This window comes from Eumetopias jubatus, unplaced genomic scaffold, assembly GCF_037043125.1.
Source record: "Eumetopias jubatus isolate StellerSeaLion01/CBP00866 unplaced genomic scaffold, mEumJub1_p1.0 scaffold_10, whole genome shotgun sequence".
Taxonomy (NCBI): Eukaryota; Metazoa; Chordata; class Mammalia; order Carnivora; family Otariidae; genus Eumetopias; species Eumetopias jubatus.
Window position 1 is genome coordinate 27551979 of NW_028274816.1, and position 26053 is coordinate 27578031.

The following is a 26053-nucleotide window of genomic DNA, read 5'->3' on the forward strand; positions in this document are numbered from 1 at the left end:
CTGATCTCAGTGATTGGCTCGGGCAAATGCATGAGCCAGGCTAGGTCAACCAACATCAGCCTTGGACATGTGCTCTAAGTAACAGGAAGGAGACTTCCCCTTTTCCCTGGGGTGGCTGGCTATGCTGGCCAACGGGAGCCCTGGATGCTGCTGGGCATCTCTCCACCACACGTGGAGAGCCTACCAAAAGATGGATGCAGGATGGAGAGAAGGAAAGGGATGTGTTTCTGACATCATAGTTCAGGCCTGTCCAGCCATCCATGAAGCTGGGACCTCTTCAGGACTCTTTTGGGGGGCAATAAACCACCTCCTTTGCTTAAACTGGTTGCACTTGAGTTTCTGTTTTTTGCAAACCAAGCAGTCGTCTGTGCTTCGACCCAGCACTCAGATGCCCCACCCCCACTCCTACAGGGGCTTTCCGAGAGACCCGGATATTGGGGTTGGCCCGCAATTGCACTGTGCCTGTCTGTCCCCCACACTCCAGACCTAGGGAGGAAGCAGACACCAAGCCCCTGGTTCTGGGGCCCCAGGGAGGGCTCAGTTTGAGAAGCGCTGCACGCTCCCTCCAGTCCCGGGGCGGTTACGAGATGGCAACCCAACCAGAGCTTCCGAGCGGGGTCCCGGTGTCCTGGCGTGGCTGGGTCCTGTGTGTCTGGCTCCTGCTGTCTGTTTCTGGTGAGGTCCTCCCTTCTCCCTGTCCCAGAGCCTAATTAGGCCTCTCTCTCCTTTTTATAGGGGTGGAGGGCTGCCCAACAGACAGACTCTGGTTTAGGAACCTAGAAGGAGTGGGTGTGGACCGGAGAGAGGCTGGTGCACAGCTCCGTGGACCCCTCACTCCCAGCCCCTGTGGTGAACCCAGACCTGAGGGACAACAGGGCACCGAGAAGATGGGGGGTTGAGGGGGCTGAGTCTTGGGAAGGGCAGTTGAGGGATGGGAGGGTCGGCACCGGTACTCGGGGAAGGGGGACAGATCCCTTGTGTGATGCTGTCCAATGGAGCTAAACAGAAATAATAGAAATTCGTGACACTGATCAAGCAGTCACTGTGTGCTAGACTTTATCTCATTTAATCCTTATGACGATTCTGCGAGGTGGGTTCTACAACCCTCACTTTACAGTGACACTGAGGCTCCCGTAAGGTGTCCACAGTCACACAGCTCGCAGATGGGGGCTGACCCGGGGCCGCTGGGGGTCTGGTGGAAGCCGTGGAGTTCCTGGGGGGGGATGGGCTGGAGCAGGACAGAGGCGTCAGCAGGAGCAGCGGGAGGCTGGGGGCCATCCAGGAGGCAGGAGGTGACCCAGGCTGGGGAGGCTTCGGTGGAGGGGTGGACAGCTGGGTGACAGGATCTGCAGGACCTGGAGACCCAGACTTTGTCTGCAGGCTGGTGAAGCTCCGAGGATGGGGAATGGAGGGGGTGGGGAATCTTCCTCCCTCGAATTGTGTGTAAAGGAGACCAGAGAGGAACCGAGGAGTCCTCAGGGAAGAGCTACCCCAGGTGCGCTCCTACGGGAGCGAGGAGAGACAGGGAGGGGGAGATGGAGCAGCGACTAAGATGGAGGCACTGGAAGGGCCGATGGGATGGGCAGGGGAGGTGGGGGGGGCTAGCGGGGGTGGGGGGTGGTGAGAGCCGACCGGGCTTTGCCACAGGAGTGGTCAAGGTCAGTGCTGCAGAAAGTTCGGGAGAGATGAAGACCAGGAGATCCCAGTACCTACTGGTTGTGGCGGGCGAGTGTGGTGGGAGAGAGGGGCTTGTTCTTTTCCAAATGTGAAACTTTTCATTTCTGACTGTAATAGTAAAGCCTGAGAAATACAATTCAACAGGGGTAGACATATTAAAAGGTGTTAGGACCTCCCACGATTCTAAACCCACAGACCACTGCTATGACTGGTTTTAAAATCTCCTTCGGATCTGGGGATACAGACCAAAACAGACACATACCAATATAAGAGAATTCCCATTGCTCCACATCTTTGCCAAAACGAAACGTTACCTTTCATTTTAGCCATTCAGGTGTGTGTGCACCTGATCTCACTGTAGTCTTAATTTCTGTTTCCCTGATGAATAACGGGATTGAGCGCGTTTTCATGTGTATCGAACTTTAGGATATCTTGTTCTGTGAGGGGCCTGTTGAAATTTTTGTTTGTTTTTCTATTGGTTCGTTTGACTTCTTGTTACTGATTTGCAGGTCTTTAAAAGAACTCCTCTGTTGGTCATATGTGTTGTATCTTCCACTCCGTGGATTTTCTCACTGTTGTTAATGGTGTCTCCTGCTAAACAAAGGCTCCCAGTTTTTTGTTGTTCAAATAAAAGTTTTTCCATTATAACTGACTTTTTTTGGTACTGTATTTAAGAAATCTTTGCCTACTGAGATTTCTTTCTAGGATTTATGTTGATATTCTCCTATGTTTTCCTCTAAGCTTTATTGGTTTACGTTCCAGATTTAGTATATAATCCAGCTGAAACTAATTTTTGGTTATAATCTACGAAGAATGGAGGTGAGAATTCACTTCCTGTGCCTACCAAGTTGACCCAGCACCACTGATGGGAAGGACTGTCCCTTCTCCATAGACGTGCGGTATTCCTTTGTCCTAACACTGTATACACGTTTTGGATTCTGTCCTGTGTTCCGCTGACCCCTTGTCTATTCTTGCACCAACCCCACACTGTTCACGTTACATCAGTCCTTCAATGGTTTGGTTCCCTGGTAGTGTAAGTCCTCCAGTTTTGCTGTTTTTCAAGAAGGCCCTAGACTCTCTGCTTTTAGCAGGGAGTCTGCTTCTCCCTCTGACCCGCCCCCCTCTCATGTGCTCTCTTTCTCGCTCTCTCAAATGAATAAATAAATAAAATCTTAAAAAAAAAAGAAGGCCCTAGATATTCTAGGAACTTTTTATTTCCATAAAAATTTTAGAATCAGCTTATCATTTTCCACAAAAAGACACGCTGGGGCTTGATTGGAACTGGTTTGAAACTGTGTACCAGTCTGGGAAGAACTGGTAACTCTATACTATTGAATATTCCAATACATGCACATAGTATATCCCTCCACTTATTTACATTTTCACAATTTCTTTCAGTAATGTTGTATAGATTTCAGTGTAGAGGACTTGCATATTTTTATTAATTTCTAGGTATCTGATGTTTTTGATGCTATCATAGATATTTTATTAATTTCATTGTCTATTTTTCTATCTTCACCTTATATCCAGTGACCTTGCTAAACTCATTCATTAATTCTAATATAGTCTATACACTTAAAAACTTATTATGAATACCACTAGGTTGTCTACAAATGAAATTTTATTTCTTCCTTTCCAGTCCTTATGTTTTTAGAAACAACTTCTGTGAAGTATACGTGTCATACAATTCACCCATTTTAAGTGTACAATCGAGTTTTAAAGCATTTTTTTTTAGAAGGGTTATTTGGAAGTATGCTGTTTTCCAAACATTTGGGAACTTTTCAAATATCTTTGTTAGATTTCTAATTTAATTCCATTGTAGTCAAAGAACATTATTTGTATGACTTGAATCCTTTTAAGTGTAATTAAGACTTGTTTTATGGCTCAGACTGTGATCTATGCTGATAAAAGTTCCATGGACTTTTGAAAAAAAAGTATATTTGGCAGTTGTTGGGTGGGTTGTTCCATAAATAGCACTTATTAAATTGGTTGATGGTAAAAAAAAAAGTTGTTTGATGGTATTATTCAAGTCATCTTTATCCTCAGTGATTTTCTTTGTACTTCTAACAAATACTAAAAGATGGGTGTTGAAATCTCTGGCTGTTACTGTGGATCTTTCTGTGCAGTTCTATTCCTTTTGCTTCTTTTATTTTAAAACTCCATTGTGTGCATAAATGTTTAAGATCGTTAAATTCTCTTGATGAATTAAGCTCTTTAACATTATGAAATAAAACTTTTTACCATCAGTAATATTCTTTGCCCTGAAATCAGCTTTATCTGATTTTGATACTGCCCCTTCAGTTGTTTGTTTTTTTTTAAATTATAGTAGCATAGTCTCTCATTTCCATCTTTCTTCTTTTAAACTATCTTTGTCTTTAAGTGGGTTTCTTGTGATGGAATATAGTTGGGCTTATTTTCTTATCCAATCAGACTTTCAGTTGAGGTGTTAGACCACTTGCATTTAATATGATTATTGATATGGCTGGGTTTATGGTAGAATGACCCCTTTACATCATTAAGTGGACATCTTTATCTCTCATACTGTTTCTTGCCTTAAAGTCTACTTGGTCTGATACTAGTATAGCTGTACCAGTTATATTCATATTTTTACTTTCAGTGTTTTGATGTCCTAATATTTAGGGTGTGTCTTCGGTTAGCAGGTTATAGTTGTTAGATTTTGATCCATTCTATCTTAGTCTTTTAATCATAGAATTAATCCACTTATATTTAGCATAATTACTAATATATTTGCATTTATATCTATTCTATTGTTTGTTTCTTCTTCCTTTTTCTCCATTTGTTGTCTTCTTTTGGATTCTTTTAAAAAATATCATTCCTGGGGCGCCTGGGTGGCTCAGTCGTTAAGCGTCTGCCTTCAGCTCAGCTCATGATCCCAGGGTCCTGGGATCGAGCCCCGCATCAAGCCCCACACCGGGCTCCCGGCTCCATGGGAGGCCTGCTTCTGCCTGCTTCTCCCTCTCCCACTCCCCCTGCTTGTATTCCCTCTCTCGCCGTCTCTCTCTCTTTAAAAAAAATAAATTAAAAAATCTTTAAAAAAAATATCATTCCCTCCTCTAAAAACTTGCTAATTAAACAGTTTTATTATTCTTTTAGTGGCTACTCTGACAGATTAAAATATGCATTTCTGACTTTATGGTCTAATATAATATTACATTGATCACTTCTCAAATAAGGCTAGGATATTAGAGTACTTTAACTTCACTTTTCTCCTCCCAACTTTTGTGTTGTTTTGGTAAGGCATTTTAAGTCAATATATATTTTAAAGACATTTGTATTGCTTTGTGCAGACAATGTTTATTTATATTTAACTACATATTTACCCTAAGGCTCTTCATTCCTTCATGCATTTCCCTATTTCTATCTAGGAAATCTTTGCCTACTTATTTTAAAAAAGATTTTATGTATTTATTTGACAGAGACAGACACAGTGAGAGAGGGAACACAAGCAGGGGGAGTGGGAGAGGGAGAGGGAGAAGCAGGCCTCCCGCGGAGCAGGGAGCCCAACGTGGGGCTCGACCCCAGGACCCTGGGATCATGACCTGAGCCGTAGGCAGACGCTTAACGACTGAGCCACCCAGGCGTGCCCCTAGGATCACTTTTCTTTTGCCTGAAGATTTCCCTTTAGGATTCCTTTTGTGAAAGCCTCATGGTGACAAATTCTCTCAGCTTTTATCTGAGAACACCTTTATTTTAAAGACTGTTTTCATTAGGAAAAGACAAAAACAAAAACAAAGTGTGGTGGCAGTTTTTTTTCACCCCAGAACTTTAAATATGTCTTTTCATTGTTTTCTGGCTTTCATCATATCTGATGAGAAGTAAGCCATTATTCTTAGTGTAACACAGTACATTAATCAAAATCAAGAAGCCCTGTAACCCTGAAACAAATAATACATTATGTTAATAAAAAAAGTCTCATCAAATTAAAAAAATCAAGAAGTCAACATTAATATGGGATTTAACCTACCAATCTTACTCAGATTTCACCAGTTCTCTCTCCAGTATTCTGTAGAACAACAACAAAAACTATGGTCTAGGATCTAATCTAGGCTCACACTGTATTTAGTTATCATATCTCTTGATTTAGTCTCCTTTAATGTGGAACAGTTCCTTAGTCTTCACCTTTCATGATAGAGTGCAGGCCAGTTCTTCTGTAGAACATCCCTCAGCTTGGGTTTGTCTGATATTTCCTCATGATTAGATTCAGGCTATGCATTTTTGACAGGAATACCTCAGAAAGGAGGTAGTGTTCTCAATGCATTATATCAGGAGGCACATGAAGTCTATTTGCCCCATTCCTGCTGATATTACTTTTGATCATGTGGTTAAGCTGTGTCTGCCAGGTTTCTGCACTATAAATTACTATTTTTTTCTCCCTGTAGTTAACAAGTAATTTGGGGGAGGAATTTTGAGAATTTATGAAGATACTGATCTCAAAACACAAACACACACACACACACACACACACACACACACACACACACACCCCAAAAGCCCAAAACTTTTTATCCTCTATTGATGCTTCTTGCATGAGCAATTACTACTATGGTGGTTGTCAAATGGTCGCTTTCTAATTCCAGAATTCCTTCTACAATTAGGTGGAAGTCTACAGAATGCATTTTTTAATAAGAGTTCCATCTACTTCTCATTTGCTTTGTTCCTAAGGGCCTACCCCTTTGGGGTTTTCAACTGAAATCCTGGTGTATACAGCAGGGTCTTTCCTTTTGAGAGAGGCTGAATTCTGATCTCTTATCTTCTCAGCACTGTGACTCTGCAAAATTCTGCTCTGCTTTACAGAGGTCTGGGCTTAGCTTCTAAGGTTCCCATCTTGTAAAACTTCAGACTTCAGTAAATGGCATGAAACCTGAACTTATATTTGAGGCTTCTCAAACCTTCAATTTCATCACTCCAGCCTATGAGACTATAAAAACCTCCGCTAATTTCTCTTGTCTCACTATAAAAACCCTTCTGCCTGGGGAAAGCCTGGATCCTTAGCCTCCTGCCAGAGTCAGCAAAGGCAAGTGGCTGAAAATCCCCACGGTTCTCCCCTCTCCACAACCTTAACCCTTCCAATAGCTGTTGCTCCTGTAACTCTCTTAAACTTGAAATATCACCTGTTTATTTTCACTGGGAACGTTATTTGGCTGCCAACTACTCCATCCTACCCAGACGTGAGAGTTCTACATTTTCCTTTTTGGAGGCTGTGGAGTATTGCATCATATGAGTGTCTCGTTTAAAAATTTAACCTCTCTTCTAATTATATTTATTTTCTCATTATTGAGATTGAGTACTGCAATAATCATGCTTATAGGTATACCGATATACATGAGTTATTTTTGTAAGATAAATTTATGGAAATAAAATGGCCAGGTCACAAAGTATGATGATTTGCAATTTTGACAGGTATTGTCAAACGGCCCTCTAGTAAGACCGTGCACTCGGCTGAGCTGACAGTGTCTAATAAATGACCATTGAGGTGTTTCGAGCGGGTCACTATCTTCTCTGCCTCTTCAGGTGCCTCAGAGGTCTCCCAGCCCTCTCTGTTCCAGACTCAGTCTTCTGTGGTGAGTGGGCAAGGCAATCCACAGATCTGGTGTGTGGTGCAGGGCAGCCCTGCCAGTGCTCATGTCTTGTCTTGGTACCAGCAGCTGAGGGGGAGTGGCCCCACCTTCCTGCTGAGTCAGCGAGAAGGGATGCCCCCCACCTATGGTTTGGGTGTGAATCCTCGCTTCCTGGTAGAGATGGACCCAGGCAAGAATGCCGCCCTCCTTACTGTGGGCAATGCCAGCCCTGCTGACGAGGGCATCTACTACTGTGCCCTGTGGTTTTCAGGCCAGTATGTCTTTGGAGAAGGTACCCGTCTGCTCTATCAGGGTGAGTGAGTCTCAGAGTGTAGGGATGTGGTAGCCCTAGTGTGTAAGACTGCAATGGTGGGGGTGGCAGTGGGCAGAAAGGTGTCGATGGTGGAGCCCCCTTGGAGGAAGCCTTGCTCAGTAGGGATAAAGGGAAGAGGAGGAAGGCCCAGAAGACTAGACGACCAGCAGAGAAAAGGCTCAAGCTTCTGGATGGTGGATTCGACTGCGAGCATCTGAGGATGGACACAGACACCTTAGGCCCAGACTTTTAGGCCTGGGAGGGGAAGCCTAATCAAGAACATTACATCCCTTCCCTTCCCTTGCTCTGTAGGAAGGATGCTGGAGGCCCAGAGGATGAAGAGTACGTGGCAGAGACAAACTCAGAGCTCATCTTCTGGCCAGAAGGCTAGCTGTGGGGGGAAACAGATTCCGAGAAAAGCAAGCGAAGGCCATGGAGGAAGGGGAGAAGTGTCTCCAGAAGGAAGGAGGTGCAACAGGACTATGAGCTTGGAAGGGGCTGGTGGTAGTGGGTGACTTCCCCGTCATTCCCTGCAGCTAAGAGGCAATCCCCGGCTTTCCAGCCACCTGAGCTGAGCCCGTTTGTCCCAGCCTCTGGCCCTCCCTTCCACGTACTTTGTGTGGCCCTCGGACACAACCCTGACCCTCTGAGGGTCTCCTGGGTCCTGAAAGGCCAGTATCGGGAGGAAGAGGACTCCACCGGAGGAGCCGGGGAGCCCGTGGTCAGCTGGCTGCAGCTGCCTCGGGAGGTGGCGGCAATGTCTGTGACTTGCCGAAGCTTGCACCAGACTGGAGTCTCAGAAGCCGCGCTGTCCCTCCCCTGCAGCCAAGGTGAGAAAAGAGGACCTAGGGGTGTGCTCCAGGCTTCCTGATGCAACCACCTGGGACACTGACATCAGTTCCCCCTGGCAAACTGCAAGGCACTGCTGTGCGGGGCAAAGAACCCTTGGCTCTGCCCCAGCTTCCGGGTGAAGCCTGGACTTGGCTTTGGAGCCTATGCAGTGACGTTGTGGGACCAACTTCCCCCAAAGCCCTCATACCTACTCTGTCACTCCTGGCTTCTGCATTCTCTAGTGGCAAATGCCTCTTTATTTCCTTTGGGGGATACAGCAGAGGGAAGCTATCTGAAGGGCATCTGCTCTGTTCCAGGGTGCGGGAGAAGGCTGGAATTGAAGAACAGGAAGGAGACTCATGACAAGATCGGACACACTCGTCTAGGTAAGGACCCTCAGACATTGAGCTGGGACCTGGACCCCTAGGTAGCAAAGCCATGACTTTTCACCACCAACCACCCATTTGACAAGCATTTAGGGAGTACTATGTATTTCCTAGGGCAGAGAGATGACTGGAACAGTGTGAACATTAGTGAGTCTAGAAAGCTAGGTCAGACACTGAACCAATGTTTAAAATGCAAGGAGAACGGCCCTAAGGGTTTTAGGGCAGGAACACGGGATATTCAGGAGCTGAGAGAGCTGGGGCGGGAGGTGGGGGGGCCCTCCTGCAGGAGGGCCCGGGAAGCTCCCGTGGACGAAGCAGAGTCAGAGCTGAGCCCTCAGATTCTAGCTGGACCCAGTCAAGAGCACCTGGGTCTAGTCCTGGTTCTGCCCTCAACTCTCTGTGGCCCCTTGGAGTCTTTCACCTTCTCTCGGCCTCAGATCCACCCACCCATCTACCACTCCCAGGCCAAACTGTCTTTGCCCTTACAGATCTTAAGTCTAACTTTTTCATCTGTAAAAATGGGGAGTAATAGAACCTCCTGGAGGATCAAGTGAGCCAGAGAGAGCTCTCCAGGAGGCAGTCAGAGGGCCAGGCTGGTCCGACTCACACTGTGCCTGTCTCCCTCGCAGCGGAGCTGGAACAGACCCTCACCGCTGCCGCCTGCTGCTACCTGGGCCTGCTTGCTGCAGCTCTGGTCTATGGCCTCATCGTGGCTGCCCTCCAGAGGGATCGCTGCTGTAAGGCCCACCCTATGGAGCCACTCACCCGACAGGGTCAAGGAGCAGCCCTCGGTTCCAGGGTGCAGGCGGGCAGAAGGTGCCCCCCTGTCAGGGCCCCGGAGCGGATTCCACGTCCTCCGAGGGGCTGCCCGTGCGCTGGACCCTCCCTCCTTGCTCCAGCCAGCTTCCTCCTAGTCTGCTGCCTTTTGTTACCCCGTGGGGCCCCCTTTTTTCTCCCAGACTGTTCAAATTTCTCCACAGATACAGGGAATTTGAGAAGATACTGCTGTGCTGTTGTTCTGGGCAAGGGAGGTGGGATCCCAGGACCGAGGCCAGCAGCTCCCAGGGGAGGCCTGTCCAGGGTCGGCAGACTCAGAGGACAGGTCAGCCACCCCAGCCCGGAGCCTGATGGTCAAATAGGTCCCGAAGCCAATATGGCTCGTTGGAGGGAAACACATATGGCAGAGGCAGACGATCATGTTTTGCGGCTCATGAACTGAGAAAGCCGGGTCACACCCACCCTCTCTCACTTCTTCATCTAGTTGAGAGTGGGGTATCTAGGGTCCCCCCCTTTTTGGTTAAAATTCTTTTATTCTTACCCCCCCTTTAAAGATTTTATTTATTTTTTTGAGAGAGAGACGGAGAAGCAGGCTCCCCGCTAAGCAGAGAGACCAATATGGGGCTCCATCCCAGGACCCTGGGACCATGACCTGAGCCGAAGGCAGATGCTTAACCGACTGAGCCACCCAGGCGCCCCTCTTACCCCGTTGAGAACAAATGGCAAATACCTCTGAGGATTGAAGTTGCTCAAGGATCTCTTACCAGAGAGAGCACACAGAATTTTATGGTAGGGGGAGTCATTCAGAGACTGCTAAGGCAGCATGGTCCCCGTGACTGCTGTGTCTCCATGAGGAGCCAAGTGCAGCAGGGCAAGGTAACCCACCTCTCCTTTGTGGGGGTACCAGCGACGAGGAGCCTGAGCCCGGAACCTCATCTCCCATGCTTACACCACAGGGGCGCATCCTCTCGGGGACGCTCTAGAGCATCTGGCCCCACACTCTTCCCCTTCAGGGTGATGGCTGCCCAGAGCTCCCTACAGTGTTTGTAGTTGGGGCTCAAAGGCCCCCAAGCCGTCTTCCTCCTTTCTTCTACACTTCACCTTCTCCCAGCCTCTGCGCTACACCGATGTGGCACCTGCCGAAAATGGAGCTGAAGAGTTCTGAGAAGAAACCCTGGTCCCAGGACCCCTCAGTCCTCTCTCACTGGGCGTCCCAGCACTTGAATCCTGGTACGCACATGTCTACTTCGAGAAATCCTTGCTATCGTGCCAACTCCTTAGTGAGGACTTTGTAACACCCCGGCGCAAATTAGCTTTGCCGACAGTGGAGGAGGTGGAAAGCTCAGGAAGGGTGTCCCAGAGGTCACTGGCCCTGGGACTGGGCTGTTGGGATGGGGAGGCGAGGGCTGACCAACAGGGACCTGGTGGGGCATGGAGAAGAAATATGGCCTAGTTCTGGCCCCAGTGGGAAGGTGGCCACTAGTCACTGGTGCCATCCACGTGTGCTATCTGTAAGGATAGGTCCCGGCGAGGAGCTCTCCCCAGGAAGGAGCCTTAGGTCGTGCCTTAAACACATCTGTCAAGTGAATCTTTCCCAACACCTCAGCCTGAAAGTCAGAAAACCTTGGATCTGACCTCTGGCTCTCCTCTAAAGGTCCTATGTCCTACTGTGCTTGACCTGCCCAGCTGAGGAGACAAAGGATGCCAGTGAGTGCGGCGAGTCGGCGGCAAGTTCAGTCAGTGCGCACAGCCGAGCGCACAGCTCCACGGCGGCTCCTGGCAGAGCAGGCGGGGGTCCTCCCAGTCACCAGAGAAGATTTCACCAGTAAAAACCTGCAAACTCTTTATTAAATTCTCCCATTTCATCTGTACAGAAAAAAATGCACATTATGTTCAGGATCTCAGTAACATTTCAAAATTACACAGCATGAACATGTAAAAACAAGGAACTGCCGGGATTTTATACATAGAAAGAAAAATCATTTACAAAAGAGGCTTGTTAATTTTACTTTTTTTTCTCTTTCTTAAAAAAAAAAAAGTTCAAGGCCTAAGATCTCACACAGCACCTGCTGTTCAGTCTGTTTTCCTGCTTGGACTGACCTGGGCACGCTGAGCCAGGAGGAGCCGTCAGGAAGCCCGCGGCCGGCTCAGCTCTGCCGCGGCCCCTCCAGCCCGTGTGCTGCAGCCTGCCCCGGGGGCCTGCTCCTGCCTCCCCGGCTCTGGCATGGGCCTGCTGGGCTCTGGGGTCCAGGTGTCGATTCCATGATGGGGGAAGGCAAAAACAGAATATAGAGGCACTATCTGAATTTTCTCCTTGCCTAGGGAGGTTCCTCTACTGCCCGTATCCCAACATCCCTACCGCGGTGTGGTGACAGATCTTGGGAGGGGGCGCGGAAAGGAAACCATCAGGATCTTGTCACCACCAGCCCAAGGAGACAGTCCCACCTTGTGCTCTGGATGACAAACAGTCCCTGGGTCTCCATAGTGACCTCACTAGATGGTTCGGGGAAGCTGGTCACTCTGTAGAGTCAGTCTGGGTTTGTATGACTTGTCTGTCATCTGAGGCCGGGGCAGGAAGGGGGCTTCACCTTCGAACTAGACTGACCTAACATGTGACCCTGGTCCTAATGGAGAGGAGGAGCAAGAGGAGAGTACTAGAGAGATGGTCGACCGAAGACAGAGGAGAGAGGGAGACAGTAAGAGAGACAAAGGCAGGCCAGAACATCAGCTCTGGCCCCATGGCCCTTGGGAATCGGAGACCAGAGGAGAAGAGGTGAAGAGAGAGGAGTCCCTAAAAGCCCAGGAGAAACTAAGGAACTGGGAGTACTGCATTTGATAAAGTGATGCAGGTGCCATCCAAATCGTGAGAAATAAAAGGGATCTTTCAGGTTTCTCAAATTTGTAAGAATCTGAAATACAGATACTATATACCTAAATGCACACAATTCAAAAAGCCCTCTTCTTTTTGTTCTATGGCAAAATTCAGGCTGAATGTGTCAGGCTGGGTTGGCTGGCGTTGTGGCTCTCCATAACGGTTCACTTAACATAAGCTATACTCGGAGTGTGGGCAGTTTTTGGTGGGGGAGGGGAAGAAACAGGAAATGAGAGCCTTTTCTCAACAGAACTTGAGACCAGCTACATGAAGCAATCCACCTCTCCCTGGATGACGCACTATAGTGGGGGTCTTTGGGATAGAAGCTGTACCACAGCCCGGAGGATGGGAGACATTTCCAGAAGTCATTCTCACACAAGAATGAATCTTCTCTTGGGAAAATAGAGGGAAGTCAGTACGTAAGTTCCTTTCCACTTTGATGATATGTAAACGGGTAATACAGACCTCTTTACTATTGGATTCTTTTATTACATGACTTCGGGAAATGGGAGGAAGTGAAACCTGATCATTCTGTCACCTCTTCTGGGAAAGCAGACTCTCCTCCCCGCCCCCGCCCCCCCCCCCCACAGAGCTGCTCTCTGTCCCCCAGAAAAGGAAGTACAGGATACAAGACAGCGGAAGGCCCGGAAGGCCCGCAGGGAATTGAGGCCAGTGCCTGCCGAGCACCAGAATCCCCTGGCTTCCAGGGACGGGCTGGCTCCAAACAAGCCGACCGGACCCACAGCACTGAGGGTTCTCCAGGGAATGCAGAGGAAGGCTTTCCTGCTGGAGTGAACCTGAGCCTTTGCTCTGCTCCCACCTCAGCACATCTTGCTAAGAGACTTTTCTTGGGACAGAAGCAAGAGCAGAGGGAGGTGAGGGATGCACCAGGGTAAAGGTCTCACTTCCAGAGCTACCGTTCGGTGAGAGAAACTCAGTTAGAGGAACGGTCTTGTTCTTGACAGCCTGCCTGCATTTCTGATTTCGTGTACCCCAGGGCCTCCAGCCCAATAGAGTAACCTCCTGGTGCCTGTCGAGTGTTGTGGAGCACACAGTTATGACTCCCTGAGATACTGGAGAGAGCTGAGAAGGCCAGATGAGTTCCCTGACTACTGTAATTTTCAGCAAGTGCCTGAAGCCTTGACCTTGGAACCACCCCCCTGCCCACAACCCCATCACTGGCTCCTTGTTATTGTCCCGGGGCTGGACACCACAAGAGATAAGGACAGAGTCCATCCTCGGCTCCTCCACTAGGGCCATGGTTCCTCCTCTTCACTAGCTCTCGACTAGCTGACATATCCATGACTGGCCCATAAGGCTAGTAATCCATGAGGCTCAGAACCTGTGTTGTTCCACCAAATGAGGGACCAAACGGATACAGTTGAGCTGCAGGTTCAGATGGTGCTGGGTCCCCTTGGAGGTAGAAAACTGCTCAGGACACTACCTGGGACTCTCAAGAACCGGTCACCTGAAACTACTCCAAGCAGGATGATGAAATGCTTTCTAGCAACAAGCAACTGAAAATACTGGCAGAATTATCCCTTTTATTCTGATTATTTCTAAAGATGACAAATATTTCAAGAATCAAACTCCTTTTCAAGCTTCCCGATTTGTTGCAGACAACTAAGACAAACCCAAAATGTCAAGACACCTTAAACTATGGAGATGTTTTACATACACTGGGAGGGAGAACGTACAGATGGAGAGCGGTATGCGCACACTCACCAGATGACGAACGTCTATCTATCGTATCCTGTAAACCACGCCAGACATGTCGGGGGCGGGGGGTGCTGCGTTTAGATGACATCCCCAGTTCTCACTCCCGAGCTCCTGCAGCCCAGGTGGGAACTCCTGGAGGCGGACCATCTGGACCAGCCCAATTCAGTCCCACAATGGTGGTAGTAGGGGGCTGTTGCCCGGACTCCAAGAGGTTCAAGTTTTATGAGGCTAAGAATCCCAGGACAGGTGCTGAGAATCAGGAAGACCCTAAGAGCAGGACTGAGGGGACCAAGTGGCTTAGCAGCTCCCCTGGTGACTTGAAGTACCCTAGGCAGGGGGACAGAGCTGGCTTCTGGACCCCATTGCCTCCAGGAAGGGTAGCAACAAGAAAAAGAAGAAAACCACAGGATTCAAATATATGCCAGTCAGATTAGACAAGGAGTAATTTGAATCAACTGATCCACACACTGACCCACTTTGTAACGAACACATTTCAGGGGAGACAAATGTTGCGTAGGTCCTGCAGCCCATGCGGACGGTGGCAAAGGAGGGGCAGGGCAATGAATGGTGCCATGGTCTATGTGAACAGTTTTAGGCACGTGATTTATAATACTCTGTGGACGTCTAACAGGTTAATAAAATATATATTATATAAATATATCTCCCACTGTACACGCCGCCCTCTTGTGCAGCCACTGTAACTCCATGCCCCAAACTCAAACCAAGGTGTGCCAGGTTGGACCCTGATGCTTGCACCTCTCCCTTTTGTACTCCAAACCTGTCATCCCACACTGGAAGGACGAGGGAGGACAGCCAGGAAGACTGCTTCCATAAAGCTCAGATTCTGGAAAGACTGATGAATCATCAAAGTACAACGTTTAAGCCAATGCCTACTACAGTGGGTGTACGCAGCAAATGGACAGAAAGGGGAAACAAAACACGGAGAATAGGCTCCATCTTTTAACATAGTAACTTTCCAAGTCCTCTCCACAAAGAGGCATAAGGGAACTTGTCTGGGAAGGTGGCCTCAAGCCCGCAGAAGGGTCACGTTGGATGGCCAGTCACACCCTGAGACCATGCCTAAATCTTTATAAGCCAGTCTCTGACCTGCATTGTTGCCTGAAACATAAAGCAAAGTGAATCAATCCCTGCCCCTCCTTCCTGCCCTAAGCTCCCTCGCCCGCTGTAGTCACTGTCTCCCAGCAGGCCTTCTAGAGTAACTGCTATCCCCCAGCAGGGTCAGTCCAAACGTGACTGAGTCCTAGGCTAGCCCGGAGGAGGATGATGCCTGGGATCCTGTGCCTTGGGACTCAGAGTCCAGCCTCTCGGTGCAGATCAAGCGGCTGACCAGCTTCACACACTTCTGATCTCCCCAACCCGTCTGCCCTCGGCCCAGGGGAGCTCATGCTTGCTTTACTTCACTGAAGTGAGGAGATCATAGAAACACTCATGGCCTTGGGGTCGTGACCAGCAGTGGCTCTGTTAAGGTGGGAACTGGAAGGCATCACTGTTTCAGCCCAGAAGAAAACAAGACCCAAAGCAGGCTGGTTAGTGGCTTCCCACTCCTCGGTGAAGTCCATGGCCACCACATGGTCCAGAGGTGTTTTTGAGAAATGAGCAAGACATCCCAGTAATAGCATATTGGTTGGTGTGTTTTCCCCCTAAAGTCCTGCCTTCATTTTACAGTCACACAGAAGAAATAACCCCATTGCCCAATCAAGCCTGGAGGAGATGTGTTACTATATACATTTTTTTCTTTCTTTAAAAACTTTTTTTTTTTTTTTTTGGTTTTTGTTTTTTTTTGTTTTTTTTTTTTTAAAAATCATTTGAGTTGCAGGTCAGGTAAGTTGGTTCTGGAAGTATTGGTAGTTCCATTGGTATGAGAGAGACTTGTCTACGGGCAGGTAAACCCAAATTTGCCAACACAGGCGATAACCAAAGCGGCCAGCTGCAGCTGCTGCACAAATGGTGGAGGTGGAGGAGGGGGAGGAGGGCACCACGGACACAGGCGAAGTCGAAGACGGGACAACGCCGAGGACACCTGCTGCTGCTCTAACATGGGTGTTGGTGCCACCTGTGAGAAGAACCAGGTGAGTGGGCACACTATACAGGAGGGCTGTACAAACTGGGCACCGGACAGGTAGTTCCTCTGGCGGTCAAGGTGGCTCTACCTGTCCTTGAGCTCTCGTGTTACCCGCTTGGTAATCCGTCCACACATCAGGCCAATCAGGAACAATATACAGATGCTCCCACTGATCACAGAGAGAATGTAGTTCTTTGATGGAGATGTCATCACTTGCATGGCGAGGTCGGAGAAGCCATCTGCTGGGGCCACCTGGAACGACACACAGCAGCATCGGTCTCTGAGAGAGAACTGGGCTAGGGTGGCGTCAGCTCTATCTCGCCCCCCCTCAATTCTTAGTTTAGCTTATGCCATTTCTTTTGGGGAGAGAGGACAAGGGACAAGAAAATCAAATCAAACAGAGAGCTACAATTCTTTTTCCTGATCATAATACAGGCATATCTACTGCACAAAATTAGAAAATACAGATAAATACAAAGAGATGGGGGCTCATACCATCCATTATGGTGACCACCACCACCAACCTGGCATCAGCCCTTACACTGAGGACCTGGCAGAGTGCTCCACATGGCTTTGCTTTTTTCCCAAAGGGGCTCCACACCTGGCATGGAGCCCATGGTGGGGCTTGAGCTCATGACCCTGAGATTAAGACCTGAGCTGAGATCAAGAGTTGGACGCTCAACCGAGCCACCTAGGTGCTCCACTGACATGTTTTCAATCATTTAGTCCTCATACCAATCCTTGAAAGTAGATTTTATTACTCCCACATTACAGCTGAAGACCCAGAGGCCCAAGGGGTGGGAGGTGGTTACTTGCACAATGTCACAGGTTCTTATGTATTCGGATTTATTTTTAAAAACACAGAGAACAGCTGAAATTGTGTTGGATGCTGGTTCTTCATCTTGACTTCTTTTCACTCACCATTAAATCGTGAGCACTGCCCCTCAGCAGAAACACTGTACAAACATGAGTCAGGCCGACTGAACACACCGCACCACTCCCATAGTCATGGACTTGCAGTCTAGCCAGTTTCCATACTGTGCTCCTCTCTGCTTTCTCGAATGGACCTCTAGGCAGCCCCTGAGAGCAGAATCAGGACCCAGAGGCTCCCCAGGTGCACAGGGACAGGAACCTGCTCTTTTGGGTCTCACTTTAGCCTGGGTGCCCAAGAGGGTCTGCCAGAGACATCTGGCTACGTCTATCTGCTTCTCTGCGCATCCCACAGAGCAGGGAGGTTTCAGAGGAACGTGATCTACACGCTGACATTTGCTGGCACCAAGCCAGCAGTGGGGTCATGGCAGCAACGCTTCGCAACTGACTGGTGGAGAGGCTGAGCAAGGGAGAGAATGACCTGGCGCCTCTCCGCTGCCTCACTTGACTGATGGCTTCCAAGCCAACTCTGGTCCCTTGGGGGAAGGGGTGAGGGACGTACTTGCTACCGGACAGCTGTGATCCCGTCCCTTCATTTCCCTTACATCTAGGTGGGAAGACTTTTCGTGGTCCTTCCTGTTTGCCTGTTACCTTGACCTTTCGAGTGGGCGACAGGAGGAACTGGTCAAGAAAGTGGGCGCAGTTCTTGTGATCACTCTCTTAATCCAAGGCAACTGGGAATGTCCGTCCTGATGCGGGTGACACCAAGAGCGTGGATCTAGAAACCTGACTTTCTCACTGAGGCCAAGTCACAACTTCCACAACCGTAAAGTGAGGAAATAATCACCCCACTTACCCCACTGGGTTTCAAGGTTCAAGCGAGGTAATATGGCCATCAGTGTGTCTTATACACCACAAAGCAATGTACACATGAGAAGAACTGTTATTCTTCTCGCTGAGGCTCAATTTTTGTAGAAAAAATCTCCCCCAGCCCCAGTCTGCCCGGGTACCACACACATTCACCAGTGTCCTGATGTCTCTCTGCCCAATTATTTCCCTGCTTCAGCCTAGCCAAGGGCCAGGGCTAGTCTCACAAACATATGCTCCTCCCAAACACTGGGTCAAGTCAGAAAACCAAGCTTTCAGACAGCAGTGGCCAGCCCTCTTGCTTTCCTATGAGCATGACGTCTGGGTTCTCTGCGCATGGCTGGCTTCAGTCCCATCCTTCGGGTGACTCGCTTTTCTGTGGTGGACTATGGGCAATGAAGAGAAAGCGCTGGCCCTGGCAAAGCCTGTGGACACAGCCCCGTGCAAAAGCAGATGGGGGCTGTAGGCTCAGGGAAGCTGGAGAGGCTTTTCGAATACCCTCCCTGCTGGTCTTGCAAAAAGGACAAGACCAGTGGAGAAGCTAGGGAACTGACAGAGAGATGGCCGTTTCAGGAGATTCTCTTGGTCATTACCTTTGCAGCATAACTCCACATTTCAATCCGGTCATTGAGGCGTTTTTTGCACTCGGGTTGTAACCTCACCCGCTTGTCCTCCAGGGCCTCCATGAGGCAGGACATTTCTGTGGAAGAAAAGGGATAAGAAGAGTCTGAAACTGTCCAGAACAGAAATTTCTGTAAGGTTGGGAGAAGGGGACCTCACCACCAGAGAATTCAGATTTACAGGCTACACAAAGTTAATTCCATTCTAGGAAACTTGAGCCAAGATTTCACATGAAGAAGAATGATATTGAACTTCCAAGGCCACCTGCCCAGAGACTTTTAAAACCACTCTCATTTTTATTGGGCACGTCTGGCTCGGAAACAACTTTCCCAGTGTGGCTACTGGGAAAGCTGATGAAGCTGCTCTAGTTTGGACAAGGGGGAAGAGGGCCATGATGATGATGAAGTTTTACTTCCCTGATAAGTACTCAACCTTCCCTTTTCATCAGATCTGTACATCTGGCCATGGCTAGGTCAGTTCAAACCCAAAGGATTATTCTTAAATTCATTCTGCCACAAAAGCCTAGTTCCAGCATCAACCAGGCCCCCACAGGATGCTGTCTGTATCTGAGCTGCAGCTACAGAAGAGAGTGGCTTCAAGTGCTCTCGGGAGTCTGAGAGATAGTTCAGAGACTGTCAGAGTCAACAGTGACTTACGACGCCCTCTGCCAGGGGTAATGGCTGCACAGTGGTGTTTAATGTCCAGGGCACACGCTGTATGAAGGACTGGGTCCACAAAGATGTCTGCTTTGCTTTCCTTCAGCATGTTTAACACTTCCTAGGAAGGGAAAATCATCGCAGAGAGAACTTTTATAGAGGAAATGCATCAGATCTGTTATCTGCAAATACTTTATACACAAACAAAAAAGTCAAGGAGGGAAGGCTGAGGGTAAGCAACAGAACTTGTCGAGACAGGTGGCAATGTGGTGATGATGAAAAGAATGTAGATTTTTGGCAACTGATTTAATTCCATAAATACACTTGGAGACCTAGTGTAAGCAAAGCTGTATGCTAAGTAAAGTGTGGGGTTATAAAATCCGATTTGGGCGTCGGCAGTCCGGCACGCCGTATTATTGAACACTAAGCGTTAGTACTTATACTGGTATAATATAGCTATTTCCTTGCTTTAAGAAGACTGAAAAATGTGAAATCTGAAAATCAGAGTAATATGCTATCTTAAAATTCCCAAACGGTCAACGTTTGCAAATGTTTCACTTTACCTCCATTATCTTCAAAAGAAAAAAAAAAGACTGAGAGAGCATAAATTTTACTGCAAGAACAATTCTTACTGAGTTTAAAGACGTTCTGAACAAGAGGAATATAAAAATGATGGAACTGAAATCAGCTGTGTCTCTCCATTTATGCACAATGACAGAAAAGGAGGTAAAGACAGGCCAGAAATGCTTTTTTTTCCTTTTAATTAAATTTATTTATTTACTTTAGAGAGAGAAAGAGAATCCGTGCTGAGCCTGACGCAGGGCTCAATCCCACCATCCCGAGATCATGACCTGAGCTGAAACCAGAGTCAGACGCTAAACCGTGCAACCTAGGAGCCGCTAGAAATGCTTTCTTAAATACAAATAGTTTGCTTTCAATGGAAAGACTATAGTCCCAATAAAACAACAACAAAAACAAGAAAACAAAACCCAAAACTCAAATATTGTTCAAAAAGTCCTCTTCAAAGTTAAATGGGATCATTTGATGACAAAGCAGTCCAAGGAAAATATCTGGATTTAGCTTTCCGCCAACTCCCTCCATTCCCCAGACCGTGTGCAATCGGAAGCATTTCAGCAGATGAAAAGATCTGTGTACAGTAGTCACAGTGACTCAACAATGACATTACTGAAACACTTTTCAAAAGAAAGTTTTTTAAAAAAGATCAGATAGATCATCTCAGTTGCAATTTTGCAAGATAATGTATGCTTAGCAGTCACATTTTGTTAACTTTGTTTTTATGTGCTATTTCTGAAATGATTTTTATGGATGCAGTGTATGTACTGATAATGTTGGACTTGACATTTTGCTCTCGGCAGTGTACTCACAGTGCCCCTCAACAACGGCCTGGTTGTGGGGATGAGACATATTCACAAATAATTAGTACATGTGAAAGAATACTTAAGGTATAGGTGATTAATTGGTAAGAACCCAATTAAGGTTTTCTAAGAGGGAACAGTGTAGAATTCTGGGGAGGAAGGTTTAGATGTTTTATCACTGAGACGTCAGAGGACAGCATTGGAAGGAAAAAGAAAAAGGAGTGAAAGCAGGCAGGAGAAAGGGCCATTGATGGTGGTGGTTACCTTCTTACAAGTGTCCGTCTTGATTTTGAGCAGGTTAACTTTGAGGCACTCCTCCACTTGACCCGTCTGCTCTTGGGCTGCTGCTTCTTCAGCACACAGGTTGGAGATCTGTTCAGGAGACACATGAAACACAAGGCCATCTCTACTCTCACCAGAAACCTCGTCTCTGCAGCCTGTAGATTTGGTGGTCCTCCCACACAGAGCCACGGGTCCTCTCAAACAGTTTCCCGATGGACTTCACTCCCCTCCCTCCTGTACGAGCTGCAAGGCCCCATTCTCCTTCACAAGGACTGGCACACAGAGTGGAAAACCAATCAGTGTACCCATGTTTATGCTGTCAACCCTGAGATTTGAGTCAGACTGTCCCAGGACTGGTCACAAAGAAGGCTATCCTTGATGACACAGGAGGAAGGTGATATAACCAAGTGAAACACTAAAAGCGAATGCTTTATAAGGTTCAGGGTCAACTCAGACTCACAACTTGGCAGCATGTGTGCAAGTGCGGTGCGCGCGCAGACACACACACACACACACACACAAAGGGGTTCTAAAACACAGTTCACACCAAAGATTAAAAACTTAGCCTTCTCTGGACAGCTGTATGAGTAAGCTTCTTTTAAAAATCTTTAGCTATGATCCCCTAAAATTGACATATGTTGAAAAAACTTCTCCACGTGGCCTTTTCTAGCTAGGAAGTCAAATAATTTCCAAGGACAGGCATTTCTTTAGTGCTGTTATAGGAGCACTTTATCTTTCTGGCAAGTCTTAAGGTATTCTAGGTTGACCATCAGAATAAGGAGAAGGGAAGAACAAACTATATGGAGACATATATAATAAAAGAATACTCTAGTACACGCAAACAATGAATCATGGAACACTACATCAAAAACTAATGATGTAACGCATGGTGATTAACATAATAAAAAAATACAAAAAAAATAAAATAAAAAGAATAGTCTAGTACAACAGAGAAACACGGAACCAACACTGTATAGTGACAGGACCAGTGCCAAGTCTAATTCAGTGTCACAGGGAACCAGAAACTCAAACTATGGAGAATCCAGAAGATGGGCCTTCAACTATCCTGGATTCAAGGCTGAAGGGCAAGAGAAAACAGGACTCTTCTCCAATAACATTTCTCTGACCAGCTCTGTTCATAACCAGTTTCGTACCCAAATCCTACCTCATCTGAGCAGTGTAGCTGGAGCTGAGGATCTAGTCGGTAATCCAGAGCAGACTCCTGGATAATAATCCGGATCTGGTCTTCACAGTCTGAAGAAAGCCGCTACATGTGACAAAGGGAGACTTCATCAGCCTATCAGATAATTTCAGCTTCATTTATTTAAAGATTTTATATTTATTTGACAGAAAGAGACAGAGCGAGAGAGGGAACACAAGCAGGGAGAGTGGGAGAGGGAGAACCAGGCTTCCTGTGGAGCAGGAAGCCTGACGCGGGGCTTGATCCCAGTGCCCTGGGATCAGGACCTGAGCCAAAGACAAGACGCTTAAAGACTGAGCCACCCAGGTGCCCCACCTGGGTGGGGCATTCCCATTTCAGCTTTTTATTTGGCCCCTGATTTGGGAAGGTATGAAAAAGGTCTTGGGAAAGTAGGAGCAAGCTAGGGACTTTCCAAGAAAAAACGACCAGGAGTCGAGGGGCCTCTATAAGCACACCTCTGTGAAGAGTCCAAGCCAGTTTCTACCTGATCAGCATATCTCAGCTTGAGGCAAGAGATGACTTGACCTTCTAGCTCTGAATCATCCTTGGCCTTAGTCAGGATACCATGGCAGAATTTAGGAATGTCAGCTTTACAGGCTTTCCTTAACACAGGGTTTAGGCGGTAATCTAGAGTGGAAAGTACATGATAAAATATTCCACCTGATTCACAAACATTAGAGATCTACCTTTCAAAAGGGGGCATATTATGCCACTGACCACAAACAAACCACTGATTTGTTTATTCGCTAAATGTTTACTGAGCTCTCACTCTGCTGTGAGAATTTAATGAAACAGAATTTAATGAAAGAGTAGAGGTGGAGATGGAGCCCCAGGAATTCTACTTTGCAGCAGCTCCGTGGGCTCTGCTAGTACCAGTATTCCTAATAGTTGTCATGAAGACCAAGCAGCCATCACCAATGTTCCCCGTAACAGAGGTTTTGGAAAACACTGAGATTACCTGACTCATCTTATCCACTATGTTACAAGGTCTTGCAACTCAGAGCCGAAATTTCTCTGTTCTAAAAGACATTACCCATACATTCTCCTACCACATGCAGGAAGTTTTGTTAAATCTCTAGTTTTCAAAGAACTCCAGCCCTGACTCCTGTCTCCTCTTTCCTACGACTTCCATTCTGTTCTCCCAGATACTCTTTGAAGAAAGAGTAAGTCATTTTGCTTATTGCATCCAGACTGTTTCCTTAAAACCCACGGACAACAAAACACCTGTAGTTTAATAAGGCAGATATATGCCAACTCAGTTCCACTGAAGCCACACTCAAAGGGACTGGGAAAGCCAGGCCATGATGTTACCTGTGTTCTGGGTGATCTGGCGCTTGGTTATCATCTGTTTGCATTTGGGATCCATCAATTCACTGTTTTTATTTTGTTTCAAGCACTGCAACATCGTTTTGGAATCTGCTTCTGGACAGAACCTCTGCAAGAAATAAAGTTTTACAGAAGTAGTTATCCAAATACGGCAATTAACACCATCCATATCATTCTTTCATCTACTGCAATGCTAACGACAGAATCGGCTTGCAGATATCACTCAGTGTAAGAGAAACAGCTAAGTCTGAATACACACCCAGCCTCAACTTCCCTTTCTTCACCTATTCTCTACTGTATCGCTCATAGTTCTACTACCCTCACTGTTCCCTATTTTGCATAGGACTGACTCTGTACCTACATGGCTATATTACATTATATGACATCTCCTGAGCTTAAATATTGTTTAAGTATGACTGTAATGCCATACCAGGTGGCCAGGTAGCCCTCAAGCCGTATCTACCCAATCCAAACAGGGAACTTAAAAATTATCCACCAATCAATGTGAACAGGAATGTGGGGAAAGGACCAGTCTAGTTCATCTTTTAACTACGGGGGCTATAATCCTACCAAAGTCTGTGCAGCTAGCCCCTGTACACTTGTTAAGTGTCCTTGAAGTCAGAGAGATCCATTTTGGACTAATAATAAATTCCATCTCTATGTGCTAATCAACAGTCTATCTGCTAATCACAGTCTACTGATATCTTAATATAGGTTGGTGACGTGGGTTGCTGACTGGCTTTTATAAGTTATCAGAATCTTACAAAACTCCCTCAAATCAGAGTCTGACATTTCCACTTTTACACAGGACTCAAATCTACCAGGCCCAGCTAAAGACACTTCTAACTTTCACAACTCTCTTTGGTATCTGATAGAGTGAAAAATACCACTTTATTTTAAAGTAGTATTTTATTTTTTAAGTAAATTATAATAAAGCATTTTGTTTTATTTTATTTTAAATAAGGCATTAGAACTTTAAGTTTAATCTCTTCACATATGTGGAAAGGTTCAGGAACTGGCATCTAGGTTCTCAAGTCAGCCCTGCTGTAGAGAACGCTCACTGGAAAAGTGTATGAAACAAAAGAACTTGCAGAACAGAAAAGTCTTTCGACTGAGGAAGGACGATGATCAGGACACTTGGTGATGGCTTTTTCAGTTTACCTACCACTACCTGCTCTCAAAGACTAATCATGTATTTGCTGGGTATCTATTCACTTGTGCCTTAGGTCAAGGTGAGCTCAGTTAGCTTAGCTCAGTGGTTCTCAAACTTGAGCCTGCATCAGAATCACCTGGAAGCCTTGTTAAAACGGAGAGCTCTGATCCCAGAGTTTCTGATTCAGTAGATACGGGGTGGGCCCAAGCATTGATCAGTTCCCAGGTGATGCTGAGGGACCACACTATGAGAACCACTGTCTCATCTGTATAAAACAGGCTGAATGAAAAGATTATACAAATTTACTCCAACATTTAAAGAAGTTTATGGTTGTTATTTTTACTTACCCTGTGCTTACTCCCTGGTTTTGGATCCCTTACCTTTATCATCTGCTTGCAGACTCTCATGAGTGTATAGTCTAGTTCTGGGTCCATCATCTCCGTCTCCTGTAGCTTAAAAACTTTCTGGTGGCAACGGGTACTTAGCTGCTTCTTGTTTTCTTTCAGACATTCAATAATCTAGGGCATAAGAATTATGGTCGTGTTAAGGGGTGTATCCAGGCTTGATAATCCAAGAGTTCTGACTACAGCCTCAGTTCTTAGTGCATCCGCCATCTTTTGTTCTATTCCGAATTCCTAGGCAAAAGGAATTAGAATTTGCTCACCAAGGAGAATTACATTTATAAATTTACAGCTTCAGGGCTAAGAGTGAACCAGACTGTATAAAAATAATGGATGAGTTGAGCAGGCGGCACTGGAGTCTAAAAGGAAACCCACTCAGGATTCCTGGTTTCTTCTGCCTTCCAGCTCTTCCTTGTCCAGATTCCTTCTGGAGCCCACATTAGGCTCTCTGCCTTTCTCTGGAGCAAAAGCCCTGACTAGACAGTAGGCACGAGCTAGGACGGTCAGTTTAACTCACCATTTACCACATGAGAATAGAGAATTAGATGCCAGACATGAAAGAGACCCAGTCCTTACCCCTGATAAATACAGTCTCACAGGGCAAACTTTTATAAACAAATAACTACCAAAAAAAAAAAAAAAAAAGAGGAGTGGGTTAACATAAAAGCATAAAGTGCCACATGATGGATTTTAAGATAGTGAATTAAGTGTATCCTGAAATCTGCTGTTCCCTACACCAACCTTTTAGATATTATAAACAAATGATAAAGAAGGGAAGCAAACGGGAAGCTGCAGTAACTAGGGCTGTACATAAGGTCAGGAGACTTCTAGGAAGTCCTTAAGGCACAACCAAAAATCGCCAAATAACTGAGAGGAAAAAGTAATAGATCAATTTAAAAAATGCATTTAATATCCTTAGAATAATACAGAAAGAAATGGTAAACCAGACTCAAGAACAGATGGTTGTGAAAAGAACCAATTATGGATCTTGGAAACAAAAAATAAAACCCAACTGGTGGTCTCTCTAAAGAGCAGAACGGACAGAGCTGAAGAATACATGTTT

General features: G+C 46.7%; 2 protein-coding genes and 1 gene segment (V, D, J or C); 1 reads left to right on the top strand and 2 right to left on the bottom strand.

Moving 5' to 3' along the window:
- The window catches only part of LOC114203682 (uncharacterized), a 34999-nt gene extending 32187 nt beyond the window's left edge, over positions 1-2812 (bottom strand). For all 7 annotated transcript variants that reach the window (XR_015769142.1, XR_015769141.1, XR_015769143.1 and 4 more), the window contains exon 1: positions 1992-2812. The gene's annotated coding sequence lies outside the window, so the exon portion shown is untranslated. The remainder of the gene's footprint in view (positions 1-1991) is intronic.
- LOC114200730 (immunoglobulin lambda variable 5-39-like) lies at positions 454-9786 on the top strand. The segment is given in 5 exon segments: positions 454-675; positions 7210-7569; positions 7882-8038; positions 8718-8786; positions 9416-9786. Coding segments are annotated over 4 exon segments (651 nt in total).
- Positions 9787-14511: 4725 nt separating this feature from the next.
- Positions 14512-26053, bottom strand: part of GLG1 (golgi glycoprotein 1) — a 148202-nt gene continuing 136660 nt past the window's right edge. Inside the window, exons 19-27 of one of the 2 annotated variants that reach the window (XM_028092855.2) lie at positions 24970-25107; positions 23422-23545; positions 22595-22737; positions 22075-22176; positions 20892-20999; positions 19252-19372; positions 18568-18674; positions 16326-16489; positions 14512-16228 (exon numbers count right to left, since the gene is read on the bottom strand). In XM_028092855.2, coding sequence (XP_027948656.1) covers positions 16207-16228; positions 16326-16489; positions 18568-18674; positions 19252-19372; positions 20892-20999; positions 22075-22176; positions 22595-22737; positions 23422-23545; positions 24970-25107 — 1029 coding nt within the window. In that variant the 3' untranslated portion in view covers positions 14512-16206. Of the gene's footprint in view, positions 16490-18567; positions 18675-19251; positions 19373-20891; positions 21000-22074; positions 22177-22594; positions 22738-23421; positions 23546-24969; positions 25108-26053 lie in introns of both variants that reach the window. The other variant, XM_028092884.2, reaches the window with a different exon arrangement.